The sequence below is a fragment of the Oryzias melastigma genome, linkage group LG22, assembly GCF_002922805.2.
Source record: "Oryzias melastigma strain HK-1 linkage group LG22, ASM292280v2, whole genome shotgun sequence".
NCBI lineage: Eukaryota > Metazoa > Chordata > Actinopteri > Beloniformes > Adrianichthyidae > Oryzias > Oryzias melastigma.
This window is the reverse complement of record NC_050533.1, coordinates 15,174,371-15,200,826: the sequence shown is the minus strand read 5'-3', so window position 1 is coordinate 15,200,826 and position 26,456 is coordinate 15,174,371. Positions and strand designations below refer to the sequence as shown.

At 36.9% G+C, this 26,456-nt stretch overlaps 1 protein-coding gene across 7 annotated transcripts in view; it reads left to right on the top strand.

The window, feature by feature from the left end:
• Positions 1 to 26,456, top strand: part of LOC112147146 (ryanodine receptor 3) — a 125,664-nt gene that overhangs the window by 14,711 nt on the left and 84,497 nt on the right. For 5 of the 7 annotated variants that reach the window (XM_036210114.1, XM_036210113.1, XM_036210112.1 and 2 more), the window contains exons 2-7: positions 12,279 to 12,398; positions 18,622 to 18,726; positions 23,770 to 23,784; positions 24,267 to 24,341; positions 24,479 to 24,557; positions 25,247 to 25,359. In XM_036210114.1, coding sequence (XP_036066007.1) covers positions 12,279 to 12,398; positions 18,622 to 18,726; positions 23,770 to 23,784; positions 24,267 to 24,341; positions 24,479 to 24,557; positions 25,247 to 25,359 — 507 coding nt within the window. The remainder of the gene's footprint in view (positions 1 to 12,278; positions 12,399 to 18,621; positions 18,727 to 23,769; positions 23,785 to 24,266; positions 24,342 to 24,478; positions 24,558 to 25,246; positions 25,360 to 26,456) is intronic. The other 2 variants (XM_024273339.2, XM_024273331.2) reach the window with 1 other exon arrangement.

Here is a 26,456-nt window from a genome sequence, read left to right as displayed (position 1 = left end):
GTGTAAAAGTTCCCTAATGACCCCCAAAAACATAAAGTACTCCGTATATATTAGGAGTTGCAGTCCTGGTTGCATTTTGTTGCCAGCAGCTGGCATCAGTGACAAGCTTGAAGTCTGTCGTCTGCAGAAAAGTCTTTAAAGGAAAAAAAAAACTACTGGATTAATTTATTGTGTCACTCTGGCCTGCAGATTTTAATGAGGTGTCTGTCAGTGTGTGAGGTCTTAGTGCTCCTTATAACTCTGTTTGCTCTCCCGTCTTGTTTCCTCTGGTTCTGTCTGTGCTCTTGGGGGAGCATGTTCAGCAGTTTTGCCTGGAGATGAGCATTAGTGCTCTCATTTGAACAGTAACACTGAGTCATGAGAACAAAGCCTCACTCCTCTGGTCCAAAGTTTTTTTTTTTTTTTTTTTCCAACCTTGCTACTGTCGCAGCGCAGCGTGCGAAAGCATTAAGCTACAGACCGGTGAATCACTCTGACAGTAAACCAGCAGAAAGCTGTAATCTCCTGGAGAATATTCTGGAAAAATAATGCTACCTGCTTCATCTGATACCCAAGGAGAAGATTCAACAAAGCCTCTCATTCTTGCAATGCAGAGAATATCATCACCCACTGTAGCCTGAATTTAGCACCACTTCCTTTTTTATGGAGCTTTATTTAAATAAACGGTTGGGAGCAAACCGGTATGTGAATTTTAGAGTCAAATTATGATTGCAACGATGCAAGGTAACACATCGTACTGCACATTTCAATGCAAAATCGGAACCATAAGAAGGTAAAAAGAACCTTATTTCATTAAAAAAAATGTTTTATGTCTTGAAAGGAAAATAATCTTATTACGAAAGTTTTTAATAAAAAAATAATCAAAATTTATATCTTGTGAAACCATTTTCCTCAACCTATTGGTAGATTTTATTTGCTTATTTACAGATTTTTTTTTTTACGTATTTCTTTTTACATTGTTCAATCTTTGCTTTTTACTGTTGTAGTTTCAGCTTCCATGTCATTAGTGGTGTTGCTCAAAATCATGAAAGGCAAAAACAACACAAAAGAACCTCAACTGTTGAACCTTTCTGTTGAAAAAGTCGCAATTAATAATCCTCGTGCATGGTGAGTCCTTTTTCTCTTCTGTTACCACTTTAGCAATTGTAATAGACATGAGGAGTTCCAGTTTTTTTTCATTTTCTGTGGCTGTAATTTGTATATTTGTGTGTAAATTGAGAATATTCCAGTGAGGAGAGCAGCTTTAGTCCGTCTTTAAGAACATTTCTGTGTCACGGAAAAAAGACCTTGTTATTGATGGAGGTTTGCTGCACAGGCAGGACAGTTATCACTGCAGTTTTCTCTGTTGCACACTTTAAAAAGAGGTAGCCTAAATATAAGAAAAGAATCTTAAGAATCTTAGGAATAAAATCACTAAAAAGTAGGAAAATTATCTGTCCATGATAAGTAATAAGTTTTTTTGGACTAGTTTCAAGCAAATGGTTTAAATTTTTGTAGTTTTGATGTACCTTCCATATTTTTCACACCATTATTATACTTTAAAGCTCTAATTGTTTTTTTCTTTAAAAAAAAAAGACAGTTTTATAGTCTTTAGTGTCTTATATGTGGATCTAATTCTGGTTGTGTTTACTGATGCTGAAGTGATTTTGAGAGGAACAAGGCGCTCTGTCAAAATATCAGTCGGTTTTTTACTTGTTGCCAACAAGTTTGGGTCTTATTGTCAATATGCTAATAAAGTTAAAGTGTAGCAGTGTTGGACAGTGTTTTTTTTTAATATTACTGACAATGTTGGGGATTAGAGTAGCCACAGTAATGTTTGTTTTAGCAATATCAGTCTGTTTTTCTTCAAGAGTTGCAGGTATTGTCAGTACGCTGATGTGGCAAACATTTCTAAAAGTGACTAACACTTTAATGTGGCTAACGCTTCTAATGTGGCTAATGCTGCTAATGTGGCTAACGCTTCTAATGTGGCTAACACTTCTAACATGGACTTCTAACATGGCTAATGTTTCTAATGTAGCTAATGCTGCTAATGTGGCTAATGCTGCTAATTTGGCTAACGCTTCTAATGTGGCTAATGCTGCTAATGTGGCTAACACTTCTAATCTGGCTAATGCTGCTAATGTGGCTAACACTTCCATTGTGGCAAACGTTTCTAATGTGACTAATGCTTCTAATGTGGCTAATGTTTCTAATGTGGCTAATGTTTCTAATATAGCTAATGTTTCTAATGTGGCAAATGTTTCTAATGTGGCTAACGCTTCTATTGTGACTAATTCTTCTAATGTGGCTAATGTTTCTAATGTTGCTAATGTTTCTAATGTGGCTAAAGCTTCTAATGTGGCTAACGCTTCTAATGTGGCTAATGCTGCTAATTTGGCTAACGCTTCTAATGTGGCTAATGCTGCTAATGTGGCTAACACTTCTAATGTGGCTAATGCTGCTAATGTGGCTAACACTTCCATTGTGGCAAACGTTTCTAATGTGACTAATGCTTCTAATGTGGCTAATGTTTCTAATGTGGCTAATGTTTCTAATGTGGCTAATGTTTCTAATGTGGCTAATGTTTCTAATATGGCTAATGTTTCTAATGTAGCTAATGCTGCTAATGTGGCTAATGCTGCTAACTTGGCTAACGCTTCTAATGTGGCTAATGCTGCTAATGTGGCTAACACTTCTAATGTGGCTAATGCTGCTAATGTGGCTAACACTTCCATTGTGGCAAACGTTTCTAATGTGACTAATGCTTCTAATGTGGCTAATGTTTCTAATGTGGCTAATGTTTCTAATATGGCTAATGTTTCTAATGTGGCTAATGTTTCTATTGTGGGTAAAGTTTATAATTTGGCTAATGTTTCTAATGTGGCTAAAGCTTCTAATGTGGCTAACGCTTTTAATGAGACAAAAACGTCTAATATGGCTAATGCTTCTATTGAGACTAACACTTCTAATGTGGCTAACGCTTCTAATGTGGCTAACGCTTCTAATGTAGCTAACGCTTCTAATGTAGCTAACGCTTCTAATGTAGCTAACGTGAAGTGCTTAACAAACAATTCCTAGAATTACCATGAATTTATATTTCGTCTTGCCTAAAGCCAATGTGCCTTATAGTTTGGTGTGCTCTATATATGATACAAGTTTGAAAATAGATTGATCACTGATGGTCCATTTTGACATTGCAAAACTAAGCTACAACAGTTTATTTTGATTACAGCGACAAAAAGCTAGTGCAACAAGTGGAAATGACTCATTTTAGAACAAAATGTGAACATAACAAGAATACAATCTTAGGACAAAATCAAATAGCTCTTGTTCTTAGAAAATAAATCTACATTTTTGTTTTAAGGTACCGACAATGGCTGCCAGTCTAACTTGTCAACATTTATTGAACTTTAAAACAACATTCTGAAAATTGAACTAAAAATTACAGTGCAATTTGTTTATTTTTTAAAGTCTGAGATCAAGTTTTTTCTACTGTCAGGAATTTACAGCAAAAGGATTTTGACAAATTTTCCTAATAATTTCCTTATTTCTAGATTCTAGCTCCCAATGAGACAAAAACATTCTCGACTGTGCTGATTTTGAGAAAAGCTCAGAAAGGTTTAGCAAAGTCTTGAATGTCTCAAAACAAGTTTTAAATCTTTGCAAATATCAAGTAGTTTTCAGTGCAGTGGATGAGACCTTTCTCCACTACTATTCTGTCTCGTCCTTACCTTTTCTTACCCCATATACATCTCTGTCCTTCAGCTTCCTCCCTTGGGTCCAATATGTGCCACCCTTGGATCAACTTGTTGTTTATTTACCACATTCCTTGGCGTAGGATCAAGACCAGGAAAAATAGCAACTCTGACCTTAGAGAATGAATGAGAGGATGCACGGCAGGAAGGGTGATGAGATTGATCTGTAAACCTATTGACCTTTTTTTTAAATTACTTATATCTGAGTTTTGCAGTTTCAAGTTTGCATTTGGAACATTTAATGCCTGATTTCGCATGTTTCCTGTTCAGGTTCATCATCAGCTATTTTAGTTTTTTCTGAAGCTTTTATTCTTTAGACATAAAGAAAGGTGCAGATGAAGTGAACTTAAGCTGAAGTTTTACAGGTGTGATGGGAAACATTGCAGAGAATCCTAACACACTGAAGCCCCGCAGGGCTTGTAACCTGTTCCTGTTCTTGCTGCTTCATGACTTGTGTGAATACGACATGACGTTGGATTTACCGTAGCTGTTGTCATGCCTTTGGGACATACCACAAAATGCATTGCAGCCCTGTGACGCACACAGTGAGAGCTTCTCTTCATAGGCTAATTGCATGAACTGCATTGCATTCTGCATTCTTTTGTATCTAGAGTCTTTAATACTCCATTTGGGAGCATTTGGGTTTTATTGCCTATTTTTTTTTCTAGTACTTAGGAGAAAGTTGCATTCTGCCAGATTGGTAAAAAGCAGATTTGCACTGGAGTGAATGAAAGCCGAGAAACAAGATGAATAAAAAGGTTTAAAAAGACAAAATGATCAAATAAATGCAAACGAATACATTTTTACAACTTCAAACCTCCAAACTCAATAAAATCAGTCAGTAATTTTTCTCTTAGGAGCATTATTGTCGATGAAGTCTATGTCAGCAAAAACAGAAAGATTTTTACATCAGCACAAACTGATATAATATTCTGAACTGTTATTGACTTTCTGTAACCTTGTGGAAGGACATCTTGGTCGAGCCGGTCTGTCTCCATGCAACCTCCTCCACCAATGCCATTATTCCCACATGCGGGGGGGAGGCTGTGATTGGCCGGCGCGGGGACAATAACATGAACAAGCTCCGATCACAATCACCACGCTCATTGACATGCCAAAGCACCACTCGCGTGAGACTCAGCCGAGCACGCCGGGGCTTTATGCAATTCGTGTTAAACATGTGCACTGGCATCCTCTAGGGGGAGGGAGGGGGGTGTGTGTGTGTGTGTGTGTGTGACAGAGGCAGAAAATGTGAGTAAAGGGGGAAAAAAAGGGATTAAGTCAATTTTGTGCCAAGGTGCCCTTGAAATCTCTGCATATTTGTTTGTAGAAATGGATTTTTGCAAACATAAATATGCTGTTTATGATGTATTTTTAATGGATTTTATTGAAGTGAATTTAGTTTGCAGAGGCCAGTCTATGTTTTTAGTATCATCTCATTGATATAATAAGACTGTTTTTTTTTTTTGTTTAAATTGTAATTATGTACAATCAAAGCATGTAATTATAAATTGTAGCTTTTTCTTTTTTTCTTGTCTGGCAACTAAAACATCTGCTTTATGGCCAATTTTCCTTTTTCTGCAGCTAAAGCAACTAAATAGATTCCTTATTGGAACAAAATAAGGTAATTTGTCAATATGGGTTTTAAACCTAATAAATCAAATTATTTGGTCTTTAGAATAACAGCTTCTTGTGGGATGTTCTATGTTTTTTCATAATCCTTATATAGTACTAAAGGTGAGAGTAATTTACTCTGGGATAGTATTTCTGGTCTTAAAACAAAGTAATTAAACGAATAATGAAACAGACAGGATTGAAAATTAGCATCTTATTTGATTTATTGTTTAGAACTTTCTGAACACAGAAAATAAAAGTAAAATTCAAACTTTTTTTTTTTTAAAGGCTAGTTAATTACTTTCATTTTTAAATAATTTATTTAAAATATTTGTATTTTTAATGTCAAATGAAGAATTAAACTAATTTTGTTTTACATTTTATGTTGAAACTGCAGGTTGTAGTATTGTGTGAAATATATTTTTATGTCTATGGCCCACTATAACTTAGACCAGACGTCTCCAACCTGTGGCCCTGTGGCTTTTATCCCCTTATTATGGCTCTTTAGCTTTAAAGAAAAATGCTGAAAATTCAAATAAATAATCAATTGGTTAAATTTTGCCATTTTTTGTTTTGATTTTAAATATGTCAAACCACAGAGCAAAATCATGTCAGAAATTTTGTAGAAATGTTCTTTAAATTTGTGTTTAAAATGAAAGTCTCCTCAAGCCTTATGTTTTGGTAAATTACACTAAAGTGGTTAAAGTTTAAAACAGTTTAAAACAATTTATTTCAAATGATAGAATGATGTGTTTTGTGCCTAACATCTTAAATAATAATAATAAAAAGCTCAGTTTACTTTTAATGTTTTAAGTTTTTTGTTTAATATAATAAGGTTTTACTTTATTGTCTGTTATATTTGACAGTAAAGGAAAAAAAAATGATGTTGATGCACCTAAATTGTAATGATAAAAAATATGTTTGACTATCTTGCATTTTATTTTGAAGTGAATCCTGTGCCGCAGAATGATTTTAATTGGTGTATTTTATTTTGGAAGGATCTTGTGTGTGCTGCTTTAAAAAGTTGAAGAAATAAAAACAGTTATTGAAACATATAGACACTGTTATAGTTCATTATCGTAAAACTTCAAATATACATTTTATATATACATTTTACTGATCATAAAAACATAGATTTTGCGTATTTTTTTAAACAATAATGTTGGATTTTCTGGCTCTTGCTAGATTTTGGTCTGTAAGAAACTGGACCAAATGGCTCTTTTAGTGTTGGTGGTTGTAGACCCCTGACTTTGACAGCTTAGTGGTTGACCACCCCTAGTCTGATGCATTAAAAACCCACTCTGATCAACTTGTGATCTACTTTAAAAGCATTACAAGTTGTCGTTTAACTATGATTATCAGCCAGAATAATAAAAAAAAAAAAATCTGTTGTTTCCTAGGACATAATTTCTGCAGAGCAGCAGTAGTTCATTAGAATTTAACCTCTGAGTTGTGGGCGGAACTGTTGATGCAGAGCAACCCAGCCCGCCTTTCCCATCTCCCATAACTGAGAGCTTTCTGTTTACAAGCTCTCCCTCTAGCTTACAGCCCCTCACATTTCATCCTAAGAAAAATGCTGATCAATATTGGAGTTATCCAGTCGTACAGTTTTGAGCCAGATGCCACCTCGGACGATCTATAAACTAATAGTTGATGCATCAGAATGGAGTGGAGCAGGAAGTTTGTGGCGTAGGTGTATTTATTAAATAACAAAAATAATCTATTTACAACAGCATTTTTCATCTGCTCCTGATTTACTTTGATTTGAATAAGAAAAAACTAAGAAATGCAATTTTAAGTTTAATTTTCATGTTTTCCTTATCAGAAAAAATGCTAAAAAAATGTTAAAAACACAGTTTTCATCTGTGTGAGTCTTTAGAGTACAGATTTGTCGAAAACAGTTTTTAAAGTACTAACTTTGTATCTGTGAATGAAGAAGAGCCTTTTAGCCTCGCTTAGAGCCTTCCTTCAGTTTTTTGAACGGGTTCCAGCAGAGACCGTTCCCTTCTGAGCATAAATAACAGGAGATGAATGAGAAATGTGTGTTAGTGACGGAGGAGCCCAGATTTACCGAGGGAGCCAGACAGTGGCAGGTGTTTGGGGTGAGACGGGGTCAGTTGCGGGTTAGAAACATTTTATGTGCCATGGCGGTGGTCAGACAGACAGAGATTGCGTTGCGGGGATCGATACGGTCCTGATGGGGTCCAAGTCAATCGTCTGCCGTCTCTCTTAACGGGGTGAGTAATGGTATGTTGAGACCAGCCAGGTGTTGTGTTGCTGTGAAGGGCTATTCATTGCAGTTCAGAGCTGAGCAACATTTTCATATTGATCTGAGATGGGATCATCCAGAGTCTTTGCTGTTACACTCGTGAATGGCGCCATCAATCCCAGCAGACGTGTGCTGGCTCGGCTGTCTCTGCTGAAGATACAATGGAAACTGGATTAGAATGGCAGTCTGTGCTTTCATAACATGATTGGATAATCAAAAGGGATGTTGTCTAACACGAGAGCTGGGTTTGAATCCTGAATGAAGCTTTCTTCTGATGGAGTTTATCTACCAGGTTTCATTCCACAGTTTAAAAAAATGCATGTTAGTGATTGTTTCTTCAAAACTATTTGCCTTTATGTGGGTCTGTCTGATATTTGACATCATTTCATGTTTTTTTTTGGGGGGGTGTTGCACTGTGGTGTAGTGGTTAGCACTCTCACTTCCCAGTGAGAAGGCTGGTTTGGATGCCAGCTGGGTTCTTTCTCCCACAGTCCAACAAAACATGCTTCATTGATGATTCTAAATTGTGTGAATGTGAGTGTGTGTGATTGTGTTTGGCCCTGCGATCGACTGGCGACCTGTACCCAGCCTTCACCCTACCAGAGCTGGGATAGGCTCCAGCAACTAGGGATGTCCCGATCAGGTTTTTTTTGGGCCTGATCCAAAAAAATAACTATTTTCTTGTTATATAATTAGTCATGTGAGAAAGTTTTGTGACTTTTTAATATATTTAGAGCTATTGAACATTTTTAACCAAATGTGATTTCTGTCCTCATCTAAAATTCTTTAGAATACATGATGACTTTGTTTTAGTATGAGTTTGATGATGCGTGTTCATGAATCATTATTAGTTTTCATGTACAGGTATTCGTTTTTTTTTTATTGTATATATGATATTTTAAAAGTTCTTAAGACATCACATTTTTGGTTTTATTACCACGGTAGTTAATTTTCTTAACTTTTATTTCTCTGTCAGATAAATAAAACAGGCATTTCAAAGAACAGCTTGGGTCCTAAGGAGTTAAATCACAGAGTTAGCATTTAGAACTTAGCAGCTGCTGTGTAGCCGTCTGTCTGTCGGCAGCACAAAGGTCTTCACATTAAAAAGAAACAAAAACTCTGTCTTTTTTCTGTTGAAATGCCTTTAGAGGTTGTTGTTTGTGTTAGGACAAAACAACAGAGACACTTGCTGTCAGTTTAAAGCGTTTTTAAAAGAGTTATTGATCCCAGATGTCTGAATCTGATCACATTGCTAGCTTAACTGAATTGTTTATGTTAGCCTCCTGTTTAAACTGCTGCTGCATTCTGCTGCGTTTTACGGCAATGACATTTTTTGATCTGTTCATGACACGCAGACTTCTAGTGGAGTATTTATCCGTAATAACAAGATTGAAATATAAAGCACTGATCATAATAAGAATAAATTAAATATCCGATATTGATCGGGAGACAACTTCCGATTTCGATCGAGTCACCAACCACGTGATCAGGCCCGATTTCCGATCACGTGATTGGATTGGGACATCCCTACCAGCAACCATAGACTGTATATATTTTTACAGTCAATGCCAGCAACCCCATGACTTCTAGTTGGAATAAAGTTATATAGTTCCACTTTTTCCTTGATAAAAACCGGAAGACACACCACAACTGAAAATGAAAAAAAGCTAAAACTCAATAGTTTGTAATAATATACAATTATCAAAGAGTCTTGAATAGGAATAAATAAAAACACAAAGGGAAAAATAAAAGGTATTTGATTATCTTTTACATCCTTACCTACTCAGTGTGAAACTTGGGCATGTTTGGATGGACACAGAGCTCATATCCTGGCAATGGTAAAATATGTTTTCATCAATTAGGAGAAATTGAATAATTATTACCCACAACAAATCTGAACACCTCTCACAATGAAGTTGTGAACCACCTCATGCTGATTGAAAAACTCTGTTTTAGAAGATGGATGGAGTTTTTGGACCCTTTTTAGTCTTGATAAACTAGTTTGATGAGCACAGAGTTCCTTGAATTTGTATTATATATATATATATATATTTGTATTATTATATATATATATTTTTGTTTTGAGAATGTATTCTTATAAGCCTTTTATTGTACACTCCTAATCTAATTATTTTATTTTGATTCTTTATATGTTTTTATCCCCTTTTTTGTACAGCACTTTCGGTCTGAACGGGCAATTTAAGTGCTTTATAAATAAAGCGTATTATTATTATTAGTATTATTATATATTTTTTTGTTATTTATTGTAATTTGTTCTAACTTGTGTATTCTTGACATCGTGCTTTTTTAATCCATCTTTCTATCTATCTGGCAAACTAGATACCAAACTATCTGACAGACTACCCTAGCTAGCTAGAAAGCTAGGTCATAAGATAAAAAAGAAATCATAAATCGCACCAAAACAAAAAACTGTTGCCTCATGCTGGAAGGGGTTCCTGTTTTGACTGTTACCTCCGGTCCAAAAAAACAGGTTTCAAGCCTAACTGGTAACTCTAAATCAGGGCTACTTAACCTCCGTTCTCTAAACCAGCCTGTATGTTTTATGGTTCTCTCTGAACTGCTTTCTGCTAATTTGCTGACACAGGTGTCCTCTTATTCTGATTGACTCAACACACCTGATCCAGGTAATCAGCAGAAAGAGTGCAGGCTGGTTGGGGTGTTTGTGAGTGTGGCTGAATGTCTCCGTAGCATTCCTCTGATGAATTGGCAACCTGTTCATGGTGTTCCCTGCCTTTACCTTATAAAAAAGCAAGTGACCTTACTCAGGATAACGATAATGGATGGTAGTAAAACTGAAATTATAATTTCTCATCTGTCACTCATAAACACCAGTTGATAGCTCGTTGTGGCCATGAAGCATGCCATGGCTTTGAACTGCGGGTTTTACTGGAAACACGCCTGCTGCCTCTGTCTTCCTCTCATCCAGGTCTCTCCGCTGCAGAGAGCCTCGCCGTTCCCCCTGCTGCTGCACACCGTTCTCAGCTCGCATTAAATAATGCAGCTGGCAATTGTGTGGAGGCCCCCACCTTTCCCTGTCCCACAGCAGCCAACATCAGCAAATTTCAGAGAGTAACTATGTTCAATTCAACATTTACAAAGCCAGCACTATAAACGCAAGCTGCTCATTTGCTCTTTCCAACAGTGGCATCAATTTTCAGCGTTTATGTTCTCCAAATATTTTGCAAAGGGTGACTTAAATGCTTGTCATTTCAACATAGATTTTCAGAGTAAAAGGGAAAAATGTAATCACTTACAATGCTTATTTAAATGCTACAAAAGCTGCTATCATTTTTTTTATATGAAATGATTAGATTGCATTTTGCACATGGCTGAAAATGGACCTAAAAACTTGGGTAGTGACGAATTCGTGCTAGAGTTTGAATGTGGAAGCCCAAAACTCATTTGTTAAGACTTATTTTTGTGAGTGGTCACTTGAACATGCGTTGCAAAGACCGGTGTAAACAAAGCATAAAGGAATCATGAATGTATCCATGTGTAGGCATTTACTTGTCTTTCTAGCACCTTCCCTCTTAGGGGATTCAGTCAATGAACTTGTCAAAAGGTTTAATGCCAATATGTCAAATATCATGCAAAGTATTGCTCCCAGTAATGTAAAGGTGATCGCTGCTGGGAAGAAATCTCCATGGAGAAATTCCGTACTCATAAAGAAAGGAAAAAGAGAGTGTCGGAAATCTGAGCGCCGATGGAGAAAGACTAAACTGTAGGTTGATTACAACATCTGTAAAGAAAAACTGCACTTTTATAATTTACAACCTTGCAATTCAAAGAAGTCCTATTTTTCTGACATCATTACCAAAAACTCTCATAATGTTCGGGCCTTATTTGCTACAGTCGACAGGTTGATAAAACCCCATGTCAGTGGCACCAGAACTTTACTGTGCCATTGACGCATGTTATGTTCTCAAATCAGAAGATCAATCATATATAGACAAAATAAAAATGAATCCATTTTTAGAAAATTGAAAATTGTCTAAAAAACAGGTGAAGATTCACTTTGTGAATTTATTCCAATAATGTGTCATAAATCTTGTTGTTTGTTTTGAACCAAACATTTTAAAGCTTAAAACTTTTTGGAATCCTTTTGTATGAACACAATGCTAACCTAGGATAAACAGTTTTTGACCAAACTCATTTTAGTGTTAGTGAATGTAATTGTCCACTTCCTCCTTACCTCATCACTAACTCTTACATTATTTATGTGAATTGAGGATTTACCAAGACACACAACAAAAAAATGTTAAAATTACTACAATAAATATTAACTTGATTATTTTCCAGCCCATATGATTGAAGAATTCCAGTTGTGGCCTCACTCCTCTGTCTGGTATGGTTAGTTTTCGTTTGCTCAGACAGAAACCTTCTAGTTTTTGTAGCACAGTCAGGGCTCAGTGCACTTTATTAAGAGAACTTTTGGTGGGCGTCTTTATGCATCCTCCCTCTGCACTACCATGGTTCCCCCTCCAGCGCTGAGGCAGGGAGAGATTGAGTCCAAACCTTCACATACCTGCTCCAATCAGCAGAAGGGAATGGGTCGAACTGGGTTTCTGCTGAAATGGAACGTGTCTGCATTTGCTTGGGTAGACCCAAAAAAACTGAAGTCAGTTTTGTCTCGACAGGATGATGAAGTGGTGCTCCAGTGCGTGGCCTGCATCCAGAAGGAGAATCGTAAGTTCTGCCTGGCTGCTGAGGGGCTGGGCAATCGACTGTGTTACTTGGAGCCCACATCAGAAGCAAAGGTGGGTTCAGTGACTCCACTTTTAGAGAGTTTCGCTCAGAATATAGAGCAATAAAGAAACTTTTAGAGATACTGATGATGGAACATCTGATTGCAGTCTTGATTATACATTTTCCAGGTAAACATATAAACGCAGCCTAAATGATCAGAAACTTTGGTTTGGGAGCATCCCTTTTTTCTCTTTGCATTTTAGTCAGTTTATTTCCTTTTTTAAATTATTCTACAATTTTAAGGAACATGCATTTGAGAGACAGCAACAGAGTTTAATATTTGGGTTGCAATTGTGAAAAAAAGGCTTTACATGGAGTAAGCAAAGGATGTGCTATTATACGGAGTTGAGAAATGTTCATTATAGTGGTTCTTATTGGAATGAATCGTACGTTTTTCAGCATGTAAAACTCAAAAAAAATGTTTCCGTCTTGATACGCCCCCAAAGACACCTGCTCTATGCACAAAAGCTTCTATTTTGATTAATACACGTTTTTTTTAATTGTTGCATTTCAATTAAGCAAATTCATTATCGCAAATCCAATTTGAGCAATTTCATAGTTAATGGAAACGCAGCCATCTAATGACGTTTTAAAGGATTTCCGCAATCTTGGTATCAAAATATTCAGCAAGTTCAGGACATTACTTCTTGTTATTTTGGTATTGATATATTTTACGGATTTTAAGAATTTATGCAATTTATACAATTTTTTGGCCCCATTGAAAATGAATGGGACATTCTTCAAATCCTTTAAAAACTTTTTGCACTTAAACTTAAGCAATCTTATTATCAAAACGTTCAGGACATTCCTGCTTGTACTTTTAGTATTCATATATTTTGTAATTTTTTTAATTTTATGCAATGTATGTTATTTTTTTAGCCCCATAGAAAAGAGAAACTCTTCAAATACTTTGTGCACTTTGACATCTATGCAATATTGGTATCAAAATATTCAGGTCATTCATGCTTGAGCTTTTGGTATTCATATCTTTTCCGTATTTTTAATTTTTTTTCAATTTATGTGATTCTTCAGTTGCATAGAAATTTACTTAGAACCCTATACAATGTTGCTATCAAAACGATCAGGACCGTCATTCCTGTTTTTGTGATATTAATACATTTACAGTTTTTGAAATTTTACACAATTTCTGTGATTTTTTTCAAAAAACTTTTCAAGAAATGTTTGTAATTCTTTTTACACTTTAGCATTATAGGCAATTTTGGTATCAAAATGTTCAGCACGTTCAGGACGTTCATGCTTGTACTTTTGATACTCAGAAATTTTACATTTTTTTTTTTTATTTTACGCAATTTTTAATAAATTTTTCATATTCTTTGTGCACTCTTGCAATGTATTTAATATTGGTTTCAAAACATTGAGCACATTCAGGACATTCATGCTTGTACTTTTGGTATTCATACCCTTTTGTGCATTTCAAAATCTTACACATTTTTTGCGATTTTTCAATAGATTCTTCAAATTCTGTGTGCACTTTTAGGAACAAAATATTCAGCACGCTCAGGACATTATTCAGGAATTAAAATAAACAGCTTCAGCATCTTCAATGACAACATTCAACAAAAAGCATTCTCACACTAGCATTATAGCAGGCAATGCAACTTTCCTAGTTTAATTAGATTTTCAGTAATTATCATTAAAAAAAAACATCCTAAACCACCAGACTATATAAAAGGACAGATTCATCCAGACGAAGCATCTGCTTGGTTTTCGTCTGATTTGGATCCAAAGCTAAACTAGGCTGCTTGGAAAATCAGAGCGGGGCCTCATCAGTGTGAGAAAAACAGTTCCCATCCACCACGCTTCCTTTGATGGGCTTCGCCTAAAGTTGATGAGTGACAACGTTCCATCTCTGTGAAGTGATTATAATAATCTGAAATGGCTGCATGTGTTTGATTATTTCTTGTAAAAATACATTCTGGTTGGACTGTGTGGAAAGATGTAGTTACATTTAATTGGTTTTCTTTATATTTCCACATTAATGCATGTTGTGTTAGTATATTTCACAGGGTTTATTTTTCTCTTTGTCTTTATTGTCTCTGACATGTTGAGCTCCCTCAGAGAATCAGAATGCATTACTGCTGCTCTGACACATTTTACAACCTTTTTTCTCGATGAATCTTCCTGATTCATTATTATTTGTTTAGATCAAACACATTCAAGCATTCGGTGCTTGGAAAGACGGCGAGATGTTTCTCAGAAATAGGGATGAGAAGGAAAAACAAAGAAAAGTCAGACCTAAATTGCAAAGAAACTGCTTTATTGTGTTCTTTTGCCCCCAGTGTTTGCATGTCAAAAGGTGAAAATGGGCTTTCAGCACATTTTAGATTAAAATGACACCAGATAAATACTCACATTCATGTGTTTTATCTTATATTTTTGGTTTTTGTATAAAAAAAAGACACCTTTGAGGACAAAATAGGTTCAAAATAATCCTCCAACAGGACAATTTGGAGCAGGCCTAATCAATAATATATATTTTTTCTTTAGTGAAGCGGTTAAGTGATCAGCCAAAGATCCAAGTGGTGGGCTGAAAATGATTTAAAACGTGTGCAGCCTAAATGGCATGATCAATCAGTTTGTGAAAACGGTTGATTATGATTTACAGCCAGCAGCTCTCTCCTTGTCAGAGACTAAATGTTATGACTATCAGAGGAATGCCCGTTTAACACTTCGGTATTGATGCTGCGTCTTTGTTTTGTGCACAAGTCCAGGCCTTGGAATGATGATGAGATTTTTAATAAATCAAGCTTTTTTCCAGGACCAATTAACAGTTCAAGTTCCCTCTTAAACCTCTTCAAAGTTTAAGTTTCAACTCTTAACCCAGAAACCATGTTTGATGGAGTCCTCTTTTCAAAGTTGATGATTCTTAATCTTCTTACTTGTCATCAATGATGGAAATGGTACTTCTAGTAAGTAATTAGCTATGGTAACTACTGAATCCAAAATGTAATTGAGTTAGTAACTGGATTCCTCTTAGAAAAACACAACTGGTTTCTAGAAAAATCGATTATTTACATAAATATACCCCTTGTCTCTTTCCTCACCTCCTTGAAAGCCATTAAATTATTGAAGGCAGCTTCAAAGTCATGTGATGTAATGACTTCATGACTGACATGAGCTGTTTGTCCCTCTGACATAAGAGTTAAGCTTTTCTTAAATTCTCTATTAATACTGTAGAGTGCCTGGAAAGACATCACGTTTGCAATGGCAACACAAGGTTGAAATTATGTTTATTTTGTTCAACATTCTGGTTAGTACCAATTCTCATTTACACAATCCATCCCATCAAAATTTGCTTTATAAGACAAATAGATATCACTACCCATCAGTTATCACTTAAACACAGTTTTTGTGAATTTTATCAAAGGGTCAAAAAAAAACATCTTAATTTACAAAAAATCATGTCAATCTTTTGACATAGTGGGTTAAATATGTTTATATGGCTAAGGATGCTTCATGTAAAAAGAAATAAAGGAATAAATATCTCTATAAATTTCTATATGGAGATGTGCTTGCTTTGCATTTTCTGCAGTAAACTCACCCTAGATTATCTTTTACATCTCCACTAAAAAGTTCTCTATGCTGAACCAGAAACTGGGCTGTGAAGTTTTAAACAAGGCCAGAGTCACCTGTCTGAATGATCCACTTTAGAAAAAGTTTAGAAGGCCTGAAAGGAGGTAGTAGGGTGTTTTTGTGTTGGGATCATTTATCTTGTGGTCTTGACATTCCCATTTCTGCTATCAAGGCTGTTTCTGTCCTGATTTCTGTAAGATTTGGCAACGTCTACATTTGTAGCTATTGTTCACTATTATGCTGGACATGTGGGACATGTAGGATGCAGAGAGCACATAAATGCATTGTTTCCAAAGTTAGTCTTGGTTAATGGGGAAACGGGATTGAGTTTAGCAAAAGTACAGCAGTAAGCTGCAGTTTTATGATCTTTAGATCTATGCAGACCAAGAGGCTGTTTCTCTCCTTCAGCCTTATAAAACACTGAATAAAAACAAGTGTCGATCGGTGGCAGTAAAGGTCGTTCAACCCTTTTAATTTTAATGTTTGGATGAAGGCTTGCTGCTGTGTGGCTTTCTGAAATCCCACTTCAGCTAAAGAACAGACTCTGCAGTAGAAGATGTGGTAGTTATTTTACCCTGACTTCCTTCTGCTGTTACTGACTGTGCTTAAAAGGAACAGAGTGACATTTTAGGGAAAAAAATAAATAGCATCTTTGGTTGTTCTTTAAACTCCATATCAAAATGCAATTTTTTAACTGTAGCAGCATTGTTTTTATGTTAGTATAACAGATTAGGGCCATCACAAGAGAGAAATATATATATATCTATATATATATCTATATATATAGAGATATATATCTCTATATATATATACAGGAATCAAATCATAAAAGTATGAGGAAAATTTGAATATTTTTGAGAAAAAAGTCACAAAAATTTGAAAAAAATTAACATGTAATATAGTCAGGCTACTATGAGAAAAAAAGTCAATATTTTACATTAACAGAGTTGTAAAACTATGAAAAAAAAGTGATTAAAATCCAAATTTTATAGTTTTATAATTGTAAAATTATGAGAAAAAAGGAAATGTTTCATAGTAATATAGCCTTAAATCAGGGATCCCAGAACTTTTTCTTTCCACATAGCAAAAAAGTTATGTGGCCAAAACATAAAAAGTTAGCATTGGACCTAAAAATATTTTAGCCACAATGTAGCTAAAATATTAGCGAAGTGCCAAATTAGCCTAAAAAAACAGCTTGCATGTAGCTTAAATATGAGCTAAATGGCAAATTAGACTAAAAAACTGAAAAAAGCCTAAATTAGCGGAAACAGCTAGCAGGTTGCTAACATATCAGCCAAACCCCAAAATTGCCTAGAAAACGCTGAAGTTATTTGCTGAAAATGCTGAAGCTGATAGCTAGCTAAAATTTTAGCAAAGTGCCAAATTAGATGAAACAACTCAAAAAATTCTAAATGAGCTAAATGAGCTAGCATGTAGCTTAAATACAGTATTGTAACCCTATACAGCATTCACACAGTTAAACCCATAAATAGTCTATCTTCTCCTGTCACATTTCAGACTGCAGAAGGGTGGAATAAAAAGTCACGTACCATGCGGGTCTTGATCGACAATTATGGGTCGATGATAGTGTTTGGGGGGCCGGGCCAAATGTGGAGGAGGGCCATAGTTTGGGAACCCCTGTCATAAATAGGGGTGTGTATTGGCAAGAGTCTGGCGATACAATATGTCTTGTGATACATGTCTTGTGATACAATATGTATCATCACAATATATGTACCAGAATTTTTTTTTTAATAAGAAAGAAAAAAACACAGTCATACTAAGTAGTAAATGTCTCATAACAGCAAAAATCACGAGGCTGACTGAGGCAATGAGACCGAACATTTAATACAAGCTAGTTCCCACGAGATCTTGTTCTGGTGTGGTTTAGACCTGATCAAAGTGTGCTGTGCTGCCAACTAGTGGTCAAGGGTTTAAGTGGAAAACAAAAATAAGATGCTGAAGAACACTCATAAAGAATTAATTAAATATCTTCAGGGCAGCATTTAAAATCGATACAAGTATCGGCAAATGCAATATCTCGAGATATCACTGAATTGATTTCTCTCTACACCCCTAGTTGTAAAATGATAAGAGAAAAGTCGTAATTTATAAAGAAAAAGTTATTATTTTTCAAAAATAAAATTTGTTGTGTAAGCCTCCATCAACATAACATGCTGACTAAATCCATATCAATGCAGCCATTAATGATAATGCCAAAAGGCTTTAGTTACTCAAAGGAATCCATGTCCCATAATGCATTTGGATTTCTGCAACTATGCTGAAATTCCACTCCTTGTGGGTCAAGAATCTTCATCTGAAGAGGCCAAATTTTGAGCAAATTCTTTTCAAAGTCCCTTTATTTACTATAAGTCAATGTTGACTCGCTTAAAGTCTTAATGTTTACTTGTTTGAGAAACCAATTCTAAAATAACAGCTTACAATGGAATCTCTTATACTCACACACACGTTGTTTATATTTTTCTTTAGACTTAAATCTTGTAAATTCTCTTTCATAGCTTCTAAAATATAAATTAATTATTGTAAAATATTGACTCTTTTACTTATTATTCTACAAGTTTATTCCTGTAAAATTATGAGGGATTGTTATGTTTCATGCGGGCTCGACTGTTGTTTCAGTATGTACCTCCGGACCTGTGCATCTGCACCTTCGTGCTGGAGCAGTCGCTGTCGGTGCGGGCCCTCCAGGAGATGTTGGCTAAGAGTGGACAGAACAACGAAGGGGTGAGTGGCAGAAACACTCTCCAACTCACAGAAGAAAAAAACCTCATACAAGCCATACTCTGACTCATTTGCATGCGTGTCCAACTTTGCTCTGAGATTCGAAAGAGGCAGTAAAAACGAAATGGAGCTAAGCTGAATATTCTTGGTCAGACGCTGCTTGGAGATTAATAGATAAAATAGGCCCATTATACTAGCTTAGGCACTCTGACTGCACAGAGGTCCAGGACATAATGAATATTGATGAAGATGAAAGGGATACCCTGCTACTACTGCAGCTTCACCCGTATCCTTTTTTTATGCAAACCCTTGGGGTTTTTTTTATTTTTTTTTTATTTTCAAATTTTGAAAAGTAATTTTGCCATCTTTGTCTTCTATTTTCTGTGTGTAATCTCCATCCTGTTCATGATAGACACGAGGCCCGGATCGATGGGTAGGTTCGCCACTCATACTGTTTTTCTCTCACCTTTTATGCATGCATAGGATATAAGTGTCCAGCGTGTCATCTCTGAGCATCTAAAACCGGAACTAGTGGAGTCTTTTCCATCAGGAAGTTCTTTGTGTATGACTTATTTTTCTACTGCAGGGTTAAATAAAGGAGCCTCACTGTTAGACTGGTGTGACATTCAGTTCACTGTTTTGCCCAGAAAGCTTACTGGACACGTGATAGAATACGCTGAGGGTGGGTTCTTAAACACGCTTTTATTGTCTTCCAACGCATTCTCACTGCCAACTCATCAAATATGGACGTATGGTTCGGACCCCCTCTGCGCTACTTTTTGTTGTTTTGGGTGTCCCCGACTTGTCGCTTCTTGACGTGCTGGCTGTTCTCATTAAATCAGGGGTCCCCAACCCTTGGACGTGGACAGGTACTGGTCTGGTCTGCGTTCCAAAACAGGTATCCTAACCCTAATGCAGTAGGGTACCAGAACCAGTCTGGTCTGCGTGCTGGACCCTAACCCGGTACCAGTCCAATCTGCGCCCCGGTACAGGTATCCCAACCCTAACCCAGTAGGGTACCAGTACCAGACCGCTCTGCGTCAGTCACAGTACAGGTACAAGGACGCAGACTGAAAGGGTACCGGTACAGGTACCCTAACTTGGAACCGGTACACTTCTGGTCTGCATCCTGGTACAGGTATGACGTGCTGGCTGTTCCTATTAGGATACCTGTACCAGGTTGCAGACCGGAAGGGTATTGGTACCAGTACAGGTACCCTAACATAGTACCGGTACCAGTCTGTGTCCAGGTATCCTAATCCTGACCTAGTAGGGTACCAGTATCGGTTCTTTGTCTGCTCTGTATCCGCTCTGTAACTGTAAAAGCTCTGCGTCATGGCACGAGTACCGTAACCCGGTAGGGTACCAGATTAGGTAAGTATCCTAACCCTAACCCAGTGCCGGTACCCTACTGGGTTAGGGTTAGGATACCTACTGGGTTAGGGTTCCTGTACCATGACACAGAGCTGACCGGTACAGCTCTGCGTCATGTAGGTACCCTACCGGGGTAGGTTTAGGTAGGGTACCAGTACTGGGGTAGGATACAGGATATCTGTATTCTTCCGGGACGCAGACTGGTACTGGACTGATACCGGTACCCTAACCCGGCCAGGCACAAATTGCAAGTATCAATTTCTCCTTTATGATCAAATTGGCACTTCTGTGAATTAAAAAGGACCCTACCCATCCGTCACTTCCAAATCCAAGTCCCTAATTGGCCAAAACTGGTTTAACTGTTTCAATGGTTGTGTATTTTGTACGTAGAGCTTAAAAATAAACTTCAACACTTGCTATAATTTTGAGACACACATAGACATGCAATTACATAGACTTTTTATTGGAAGTGGTATTTAGAATGTGAGTTGTATAGTATGAGTTGGTGGTAGCATTACAGCTTTCACTGGATCGTTCTCAACCTATTCCCCCTAAAAAAACTCTTATCTGTCACTCCTTTTTCCAATAATCAAAGTGGCCATAGGATCCTGCTACATATTGTACAGAGCTCGTCTGTAACAGAGATGATCTCACGTGACATAATCAAAAGACAAAGATCCCTGCATGACTCTTCTCCCTCTTTAGCCACATCAGTAATGACAAGAGTCTCCTTAAATCCTCCGCTTTTAACGCTGTTCCAGAGATGAAGGGAGGTGCCAGGGATGGAGAATTTTAGCCACAGGGGACTCTCTGTGCAACAGAATGATGGACGTCAAGGCCATTAGTTCCTCTGCTGTTGAAGGGAGTGTTTGTTCTAGCTGGCAGGAATCTATGAAAAAAAAAAACAAATCAATATAATCTCATGAAAACCTACAGGGATGACTGAATTTGTTTCAGTTGGGCTTTGACATTGCATTATTCTGAAGGTGATAAATCCATCTCCCATGTTTTTTTTAATAACTTTTTATTCTTTATGTGACTTTCAGGGAATACCGGGGGAAACCTCAGGGCTGCGTTTCCTCCTGAGTGTTCCCTACTGCCACATTTAGCCATTTTCCATGTGGTCCAACTTTCATCGCTCATCGGGAAATGTCACAAGCGCAGTTATAACGAAAAGGGAAATTAGATATGTCTCGACTGAGCCGTGGAATCAATGCACCCATCGATGGATGGGGCTCATCACTGGACAGATGTTGGGGGGGAAATAGATAGTTGGGGCCGCTTCAGCCAGATGGTATCGACGTGTATCGAAGACTTGCAGAAATAGCAAACAACAGCCTTTTCAAACCAATTTCTTCAAGTGCAGACCTGTTGCCAAGCGATCTGGTCGGACAGTCTAACCGACAGATGATGATGTGTGCGCCTTGTTTTCGCCTCTTATCCCCTCACCTCTTTCCCTCGTTTCCAGAGGGAAGCTGCTAAACTGACCACTGCAGGAATCACACTCCTCCGTCTTGTTAAATGTCAAACATATAAATTGATAACAGCTGCACATATGATCTGTTTCTTCTCCTTTTTTCTTCCAACATTCTTCTCTCTTTACATTAATTAAACCAAAGGGTGTTCCACTGCTCATTTCTGCTGCAATATCTGTCTGAAGATCTCTCCCCTTAATGATAACGCATTGCCCAGAGTGGAAAATGAGCAGCAGACTGGAGTCTATTGGTGGTGGTGGAGGTGGCGGGGGGGATGATTGCAGCTCTGTGTTCCTCGCTGCATTAGGCTCAGCACCTCAGCCAGCATAAAGCAAGAAGCCAGCAGCACAGAAGAAACCTGGAAGCCAGTGCTGCAGTCTGCACAACACAGCTGCAGCGCACCACAGATGAGCTTTTGTTCCAGTGGCCAATCAAAGGCAGATAGAAACACACAAACAGAAGAAGGGAGGCCATGACTTTTTTATTTCTTTCAACCTAAGTATTTACAGGCTGTTTGACTTTTTTTAAGGAACATAATTAGGTAATTCTTGAAAAAAATGCAAAGATTAGTTATTGATATTGTATTCTTTTTTTAACCGTTTATAACATTAAGAAAATTACAAAAGCACATGAATCCTATTGTCACCAATATGAAACAAGACGAGAAATCCTTCAAACTATGCAAAAATCAGTCTTCCTTATTGAATAAAATGCTGCTGTTTCCCTTCATTTTATTATTTTTAGGACTTTATTGAAAATGGCGAGACAAGACATAAAAAAATGGTTTTCTAATTTTTATACTTTTTAGAAAACAAATATATTGTCTTATATTCATTCTTCCAAACCCAATTTTATTTTATTTTCACAAGTTTCTCAGAAAAGTCCTTATGTAAAATTGCTGCTGCTTCCCTTCTTTATTTTCTTCTTTTTAGAGCTTTTTTTAACAACATGAGAAAAACACAAAGCATAGGTCCCGTATTGACAGAAAGATAAGAAATCCTTCAAGATATACAAAAAACAGTCGTCTTTATTGAAAAAATACTGCTGTTTCCTTTCTTTATTTTCTTATTTTTGAGCTTTATTGAACGTTAAAAGAAAAACTCAAATAAAAAAAGCTGTACTGATTTTTTAGAACTTTATTTTACATCTTGTGTCTTCTATGCATTCTGCCAAACACAATTTTATTTTTTTATTTTAACAAGTTTCACCTAAAACAGTCAGCAAAAACATGCTGCTGTTTCCCTTCTTTATTTTCTTCTTTTTAGAACTGTATTTAGCATTGAGAGAAAAACACAAAGCAAAGGCCACTTATTGAGAGGAAGACAAGAACTCCTCGAAAATATACAAAAAGAACAGTCTTTCCTAAGGAAAAACAATTTTTATCTTATTTAGAACTCCATTTTGGATTTAAAGACACAAACACAAAGCACAGGTCCGGTATTGTCAGGAAGACAAGAAATCCTTCAAAATCTCCTTTTGTAGAAAAAATTGCTGATGTTTTTCTACTTTTCTTTTTATATTAAGAAAATCCCAAAGCAAGCACACAACCTGTATTGTCAATAATACGCTGCAAAGCAAGAAAAATACGAATCATAATCATTTACTTAAAAAAACAACCCCACAATACATAATAAGAAAAATCTGATTTAGTTATTTTGGTTTGGTTAATAATTTCTTTGTAAATGATGCATTTTATACATATCCATCTACATTTACATGTATAATATAATATAATTATTTGTAATTTTACAATTTGTGTTTTATATGTTTTCTGCCAAACACAGTTTTATCTTTTATTTTTGCATGTTTTTTTAATTCAGTATCAATATTTTATACACAATTCACTGTCTATCATTTTTGCTTTTTGCTTTCACGATTTCTCTCCAATATTCTTGTAAATCAGAGCAAAGTTACAATTTCTTCGACAGCAGTCTGGTCATAGTTTTGACATTTTTTGACATTTGACATTTTTTTAAGTAGTCTATAGTTTCCATGCAAATTCTCTCCAACAACCAACATCCACCAAGATGGTATTTTTCTCCAGCCCCCATTTACTTTTAGTAAATTAAATTTTTTGGGACGTTTCCTTGTTTTTAAGCCAGAATACCATCAAACGTGAGAAAAACGTCTCAAAAGACTAAAATATACATTTTTAAATATATATAATCCCACCCTTTCTTACCTTAATGCTTCACAGAGGCTCATAAGGAAGGTGAGTAACACTGGACTTGCTTGCAGCAGAACGCCAGATACCTTTTTATTTCTTCCCAGAAGAGATACCATTCCCCTTCCTGCATCCCTAAAACTCTGGCCTGTTCCCCCAAGAAACAGACTATTGAGTCACTCCTTGCTTGAGACTGACTGCTGTTGCGCATCCTTCCCACATTCTCGTAGTCGGAAAAGATGACCCTGTATCTGGTTCGATCCCGGATACAAGAGCCGGTAGCACCATCTTCTCCTGGCGAGTCAGACTGCATGTCCTCATTGGCGAGATAGGGCGGCCAGCACTCCCCAGGAGACATGTTCTTGCTGCTTGAGGACTTCATCATCATCAAGGAGGTCTTTGATTGATAACATGTTTGGGGTAGAGCGGAGAAGCAGAATCCGAAGGAGATTTTTTATCATTTTTTTTGCTCTTGAAAGCTTGTTCTGACATGTTTTTGTGTGTTTTTTGTGTGTGAATTGTCCTAACAGGCAGCACAAAGTGGTGGACACAAGACACTGCTGTACGGTCACGCCATCCTCCTGCGGCATTCCTTCAGTTCTATGGTGAGACCTCACCCAAAACAAAACAAAAAAGTGTCATATTTCGGTTTATTGATTCAAATATCACCCATATGGAAAGCAGGGTCACCAGATCAAGAGCGTGTGAGAGCTTTCATCTTGGTAATTTTGTTGCTTCACAGTACCTGGCTTGTTTAAAGACATCAAGGTCCCAAACAGACAAGCTATCGTTTGATGTGGGCCTGCAGGAGGACTCCACAGGTAAAGAGAGACACTCGGAAACCGTGTTGCTTTCATCCGCCGTGACCATCTCTCTCTGTCTTTTGTTCTGTTTCTTTCTCTCCGCTCAGCGCTTTCTCTCCGTACCTCATTTGACTAAATTTCAGTGTTCCTTTTCGCCGTTTGAGTTAATATTCCCTGTGAAGTGAGTTAGACACACAGTGTGCCTTCCATTGTCAGTAATGATATATTTGATAGTGTTGTTGTGGTTTCCTCATAAGCTGGCCCACTTTTCCCCCGCCGCTCTAGATTTGCAGCACACCATGCAGCATTTTCAGGATGACTTTGTAAGATTTGTGCTCAGGTTTTGTTTGGGTGAGCAAAAACTTTAAACCTTTGAGCAAAACATCACATTTGAGCAATATGAAACTTTGTTTAAGGTGCCAATATTGTTCTTCAACTAATTTTTCAACTAATTTTTAGTAAATAAATTGTATATATTTTGGCTTTTGTCTCTTCACTGTCTCAAAATTTTCAGTTTGTCTTGACTAGTCAAACCTCAAATGCTGTCTTCTTGGCAGCTTCATAACAGAGCTTTGAATGCCAACCATGGATTTTTATTTAAAATGATGGGGACAGCTGGAAAAATCTGACTCCAAACAAGGTGCTTTTCAGGTGTAGAGAAGATCAAACTATGGAGGCAACATGAAGAAGGGTGTTTGTTTTCATAGGGGAGGCCTGCTGGTGGACGATCCATCCAGCCTCAAAACAGAGATCTGAAGGAGAGAAAGTGCGCATCGGTGACGACCTCATCCTCGTCAGCGTGTCCTCAGAGCGCTACCTCGTAAGTGTTCTGTATATTCCTCAAACCGTAACCACTGTTTGCGAGACGTGCGTGAAAAATTCAGTCCTAATCTATTACTCTTTCTCACTGGATTCTCATGTAACCTCAATCAGAAAGCCTAGCATCAGAAGTAATGACCTTTTCTTGTTCTATTATTTCAAGGCTGCTCAATAATATGAAGGAAAGTTTATTGAACCTGAAATTTTCTCATTAGAAAGATTCTAATTTCCTGCCAGGATAATTTTTACCCAGCCATTGTTAGTCATCATCCAATTTACATTAATATCACATCACTGCAGCATTTCTGACACTGACCTAATTCATGAAAGGGTTTAATAAAGTCCAACTCCAGCTATATTTACGATTGTAAAATTGTATTTTAATTAAAATCATGCAGTTTTTTGCAAAAATAAAAAAAACTATTAGGAAATAGTTTCTGCAGAGTGGCAGGAGGTCGGACTGATATCCCATTATTCCTTTGTTTACACTTTCATCTGCTAGCTTATAGCCCCTCACAATCCCAAGCTAACATTAAAATAATAACAAAAACAGCTAAAAATATCAGAGCTATCCAGCCATACAGGTTTGAGCTAGATGGCAGCTCAGACAATGAAAAGGTTTTATCTACTCCTGATCCATCATGATTTGAATAAAGAAATACCCAGAAACACAACTTTAATTTTAAAGTCCTCTATATGTTAGAAAAATGCTACAAGAACACGTCAAAAACACATTTTTTCATTGGTGTGGTTCTTTAAAGACTCTATGTGTTCATTCACACACACATGGACTGTGGCAGAGCTGTGGGCAGATAACTTTTTCACCTTTCTGTCGCACGTGTCAGTCTGAGTTTTATTCCAGCTGTCACCGATAAAGTGACTCCTGAGGGCTGCAGAGGTAATCTGGATGTTCTGTGAGGGCCCAGCTGCTGCAGTTTGCAATTATTTATTTATTTTTTAGCCTTAGATTTGGGACTTTATAGCACCTCGCTCCAAAGGAAAAAAAAATTCTCCAAAGACTTGAGGCATCTGTCAGTCAGTGTTTTTTTCCCTGGATCACCAATTTCCTGAAAATTTTTAGCAAACTCTGTTTATTTT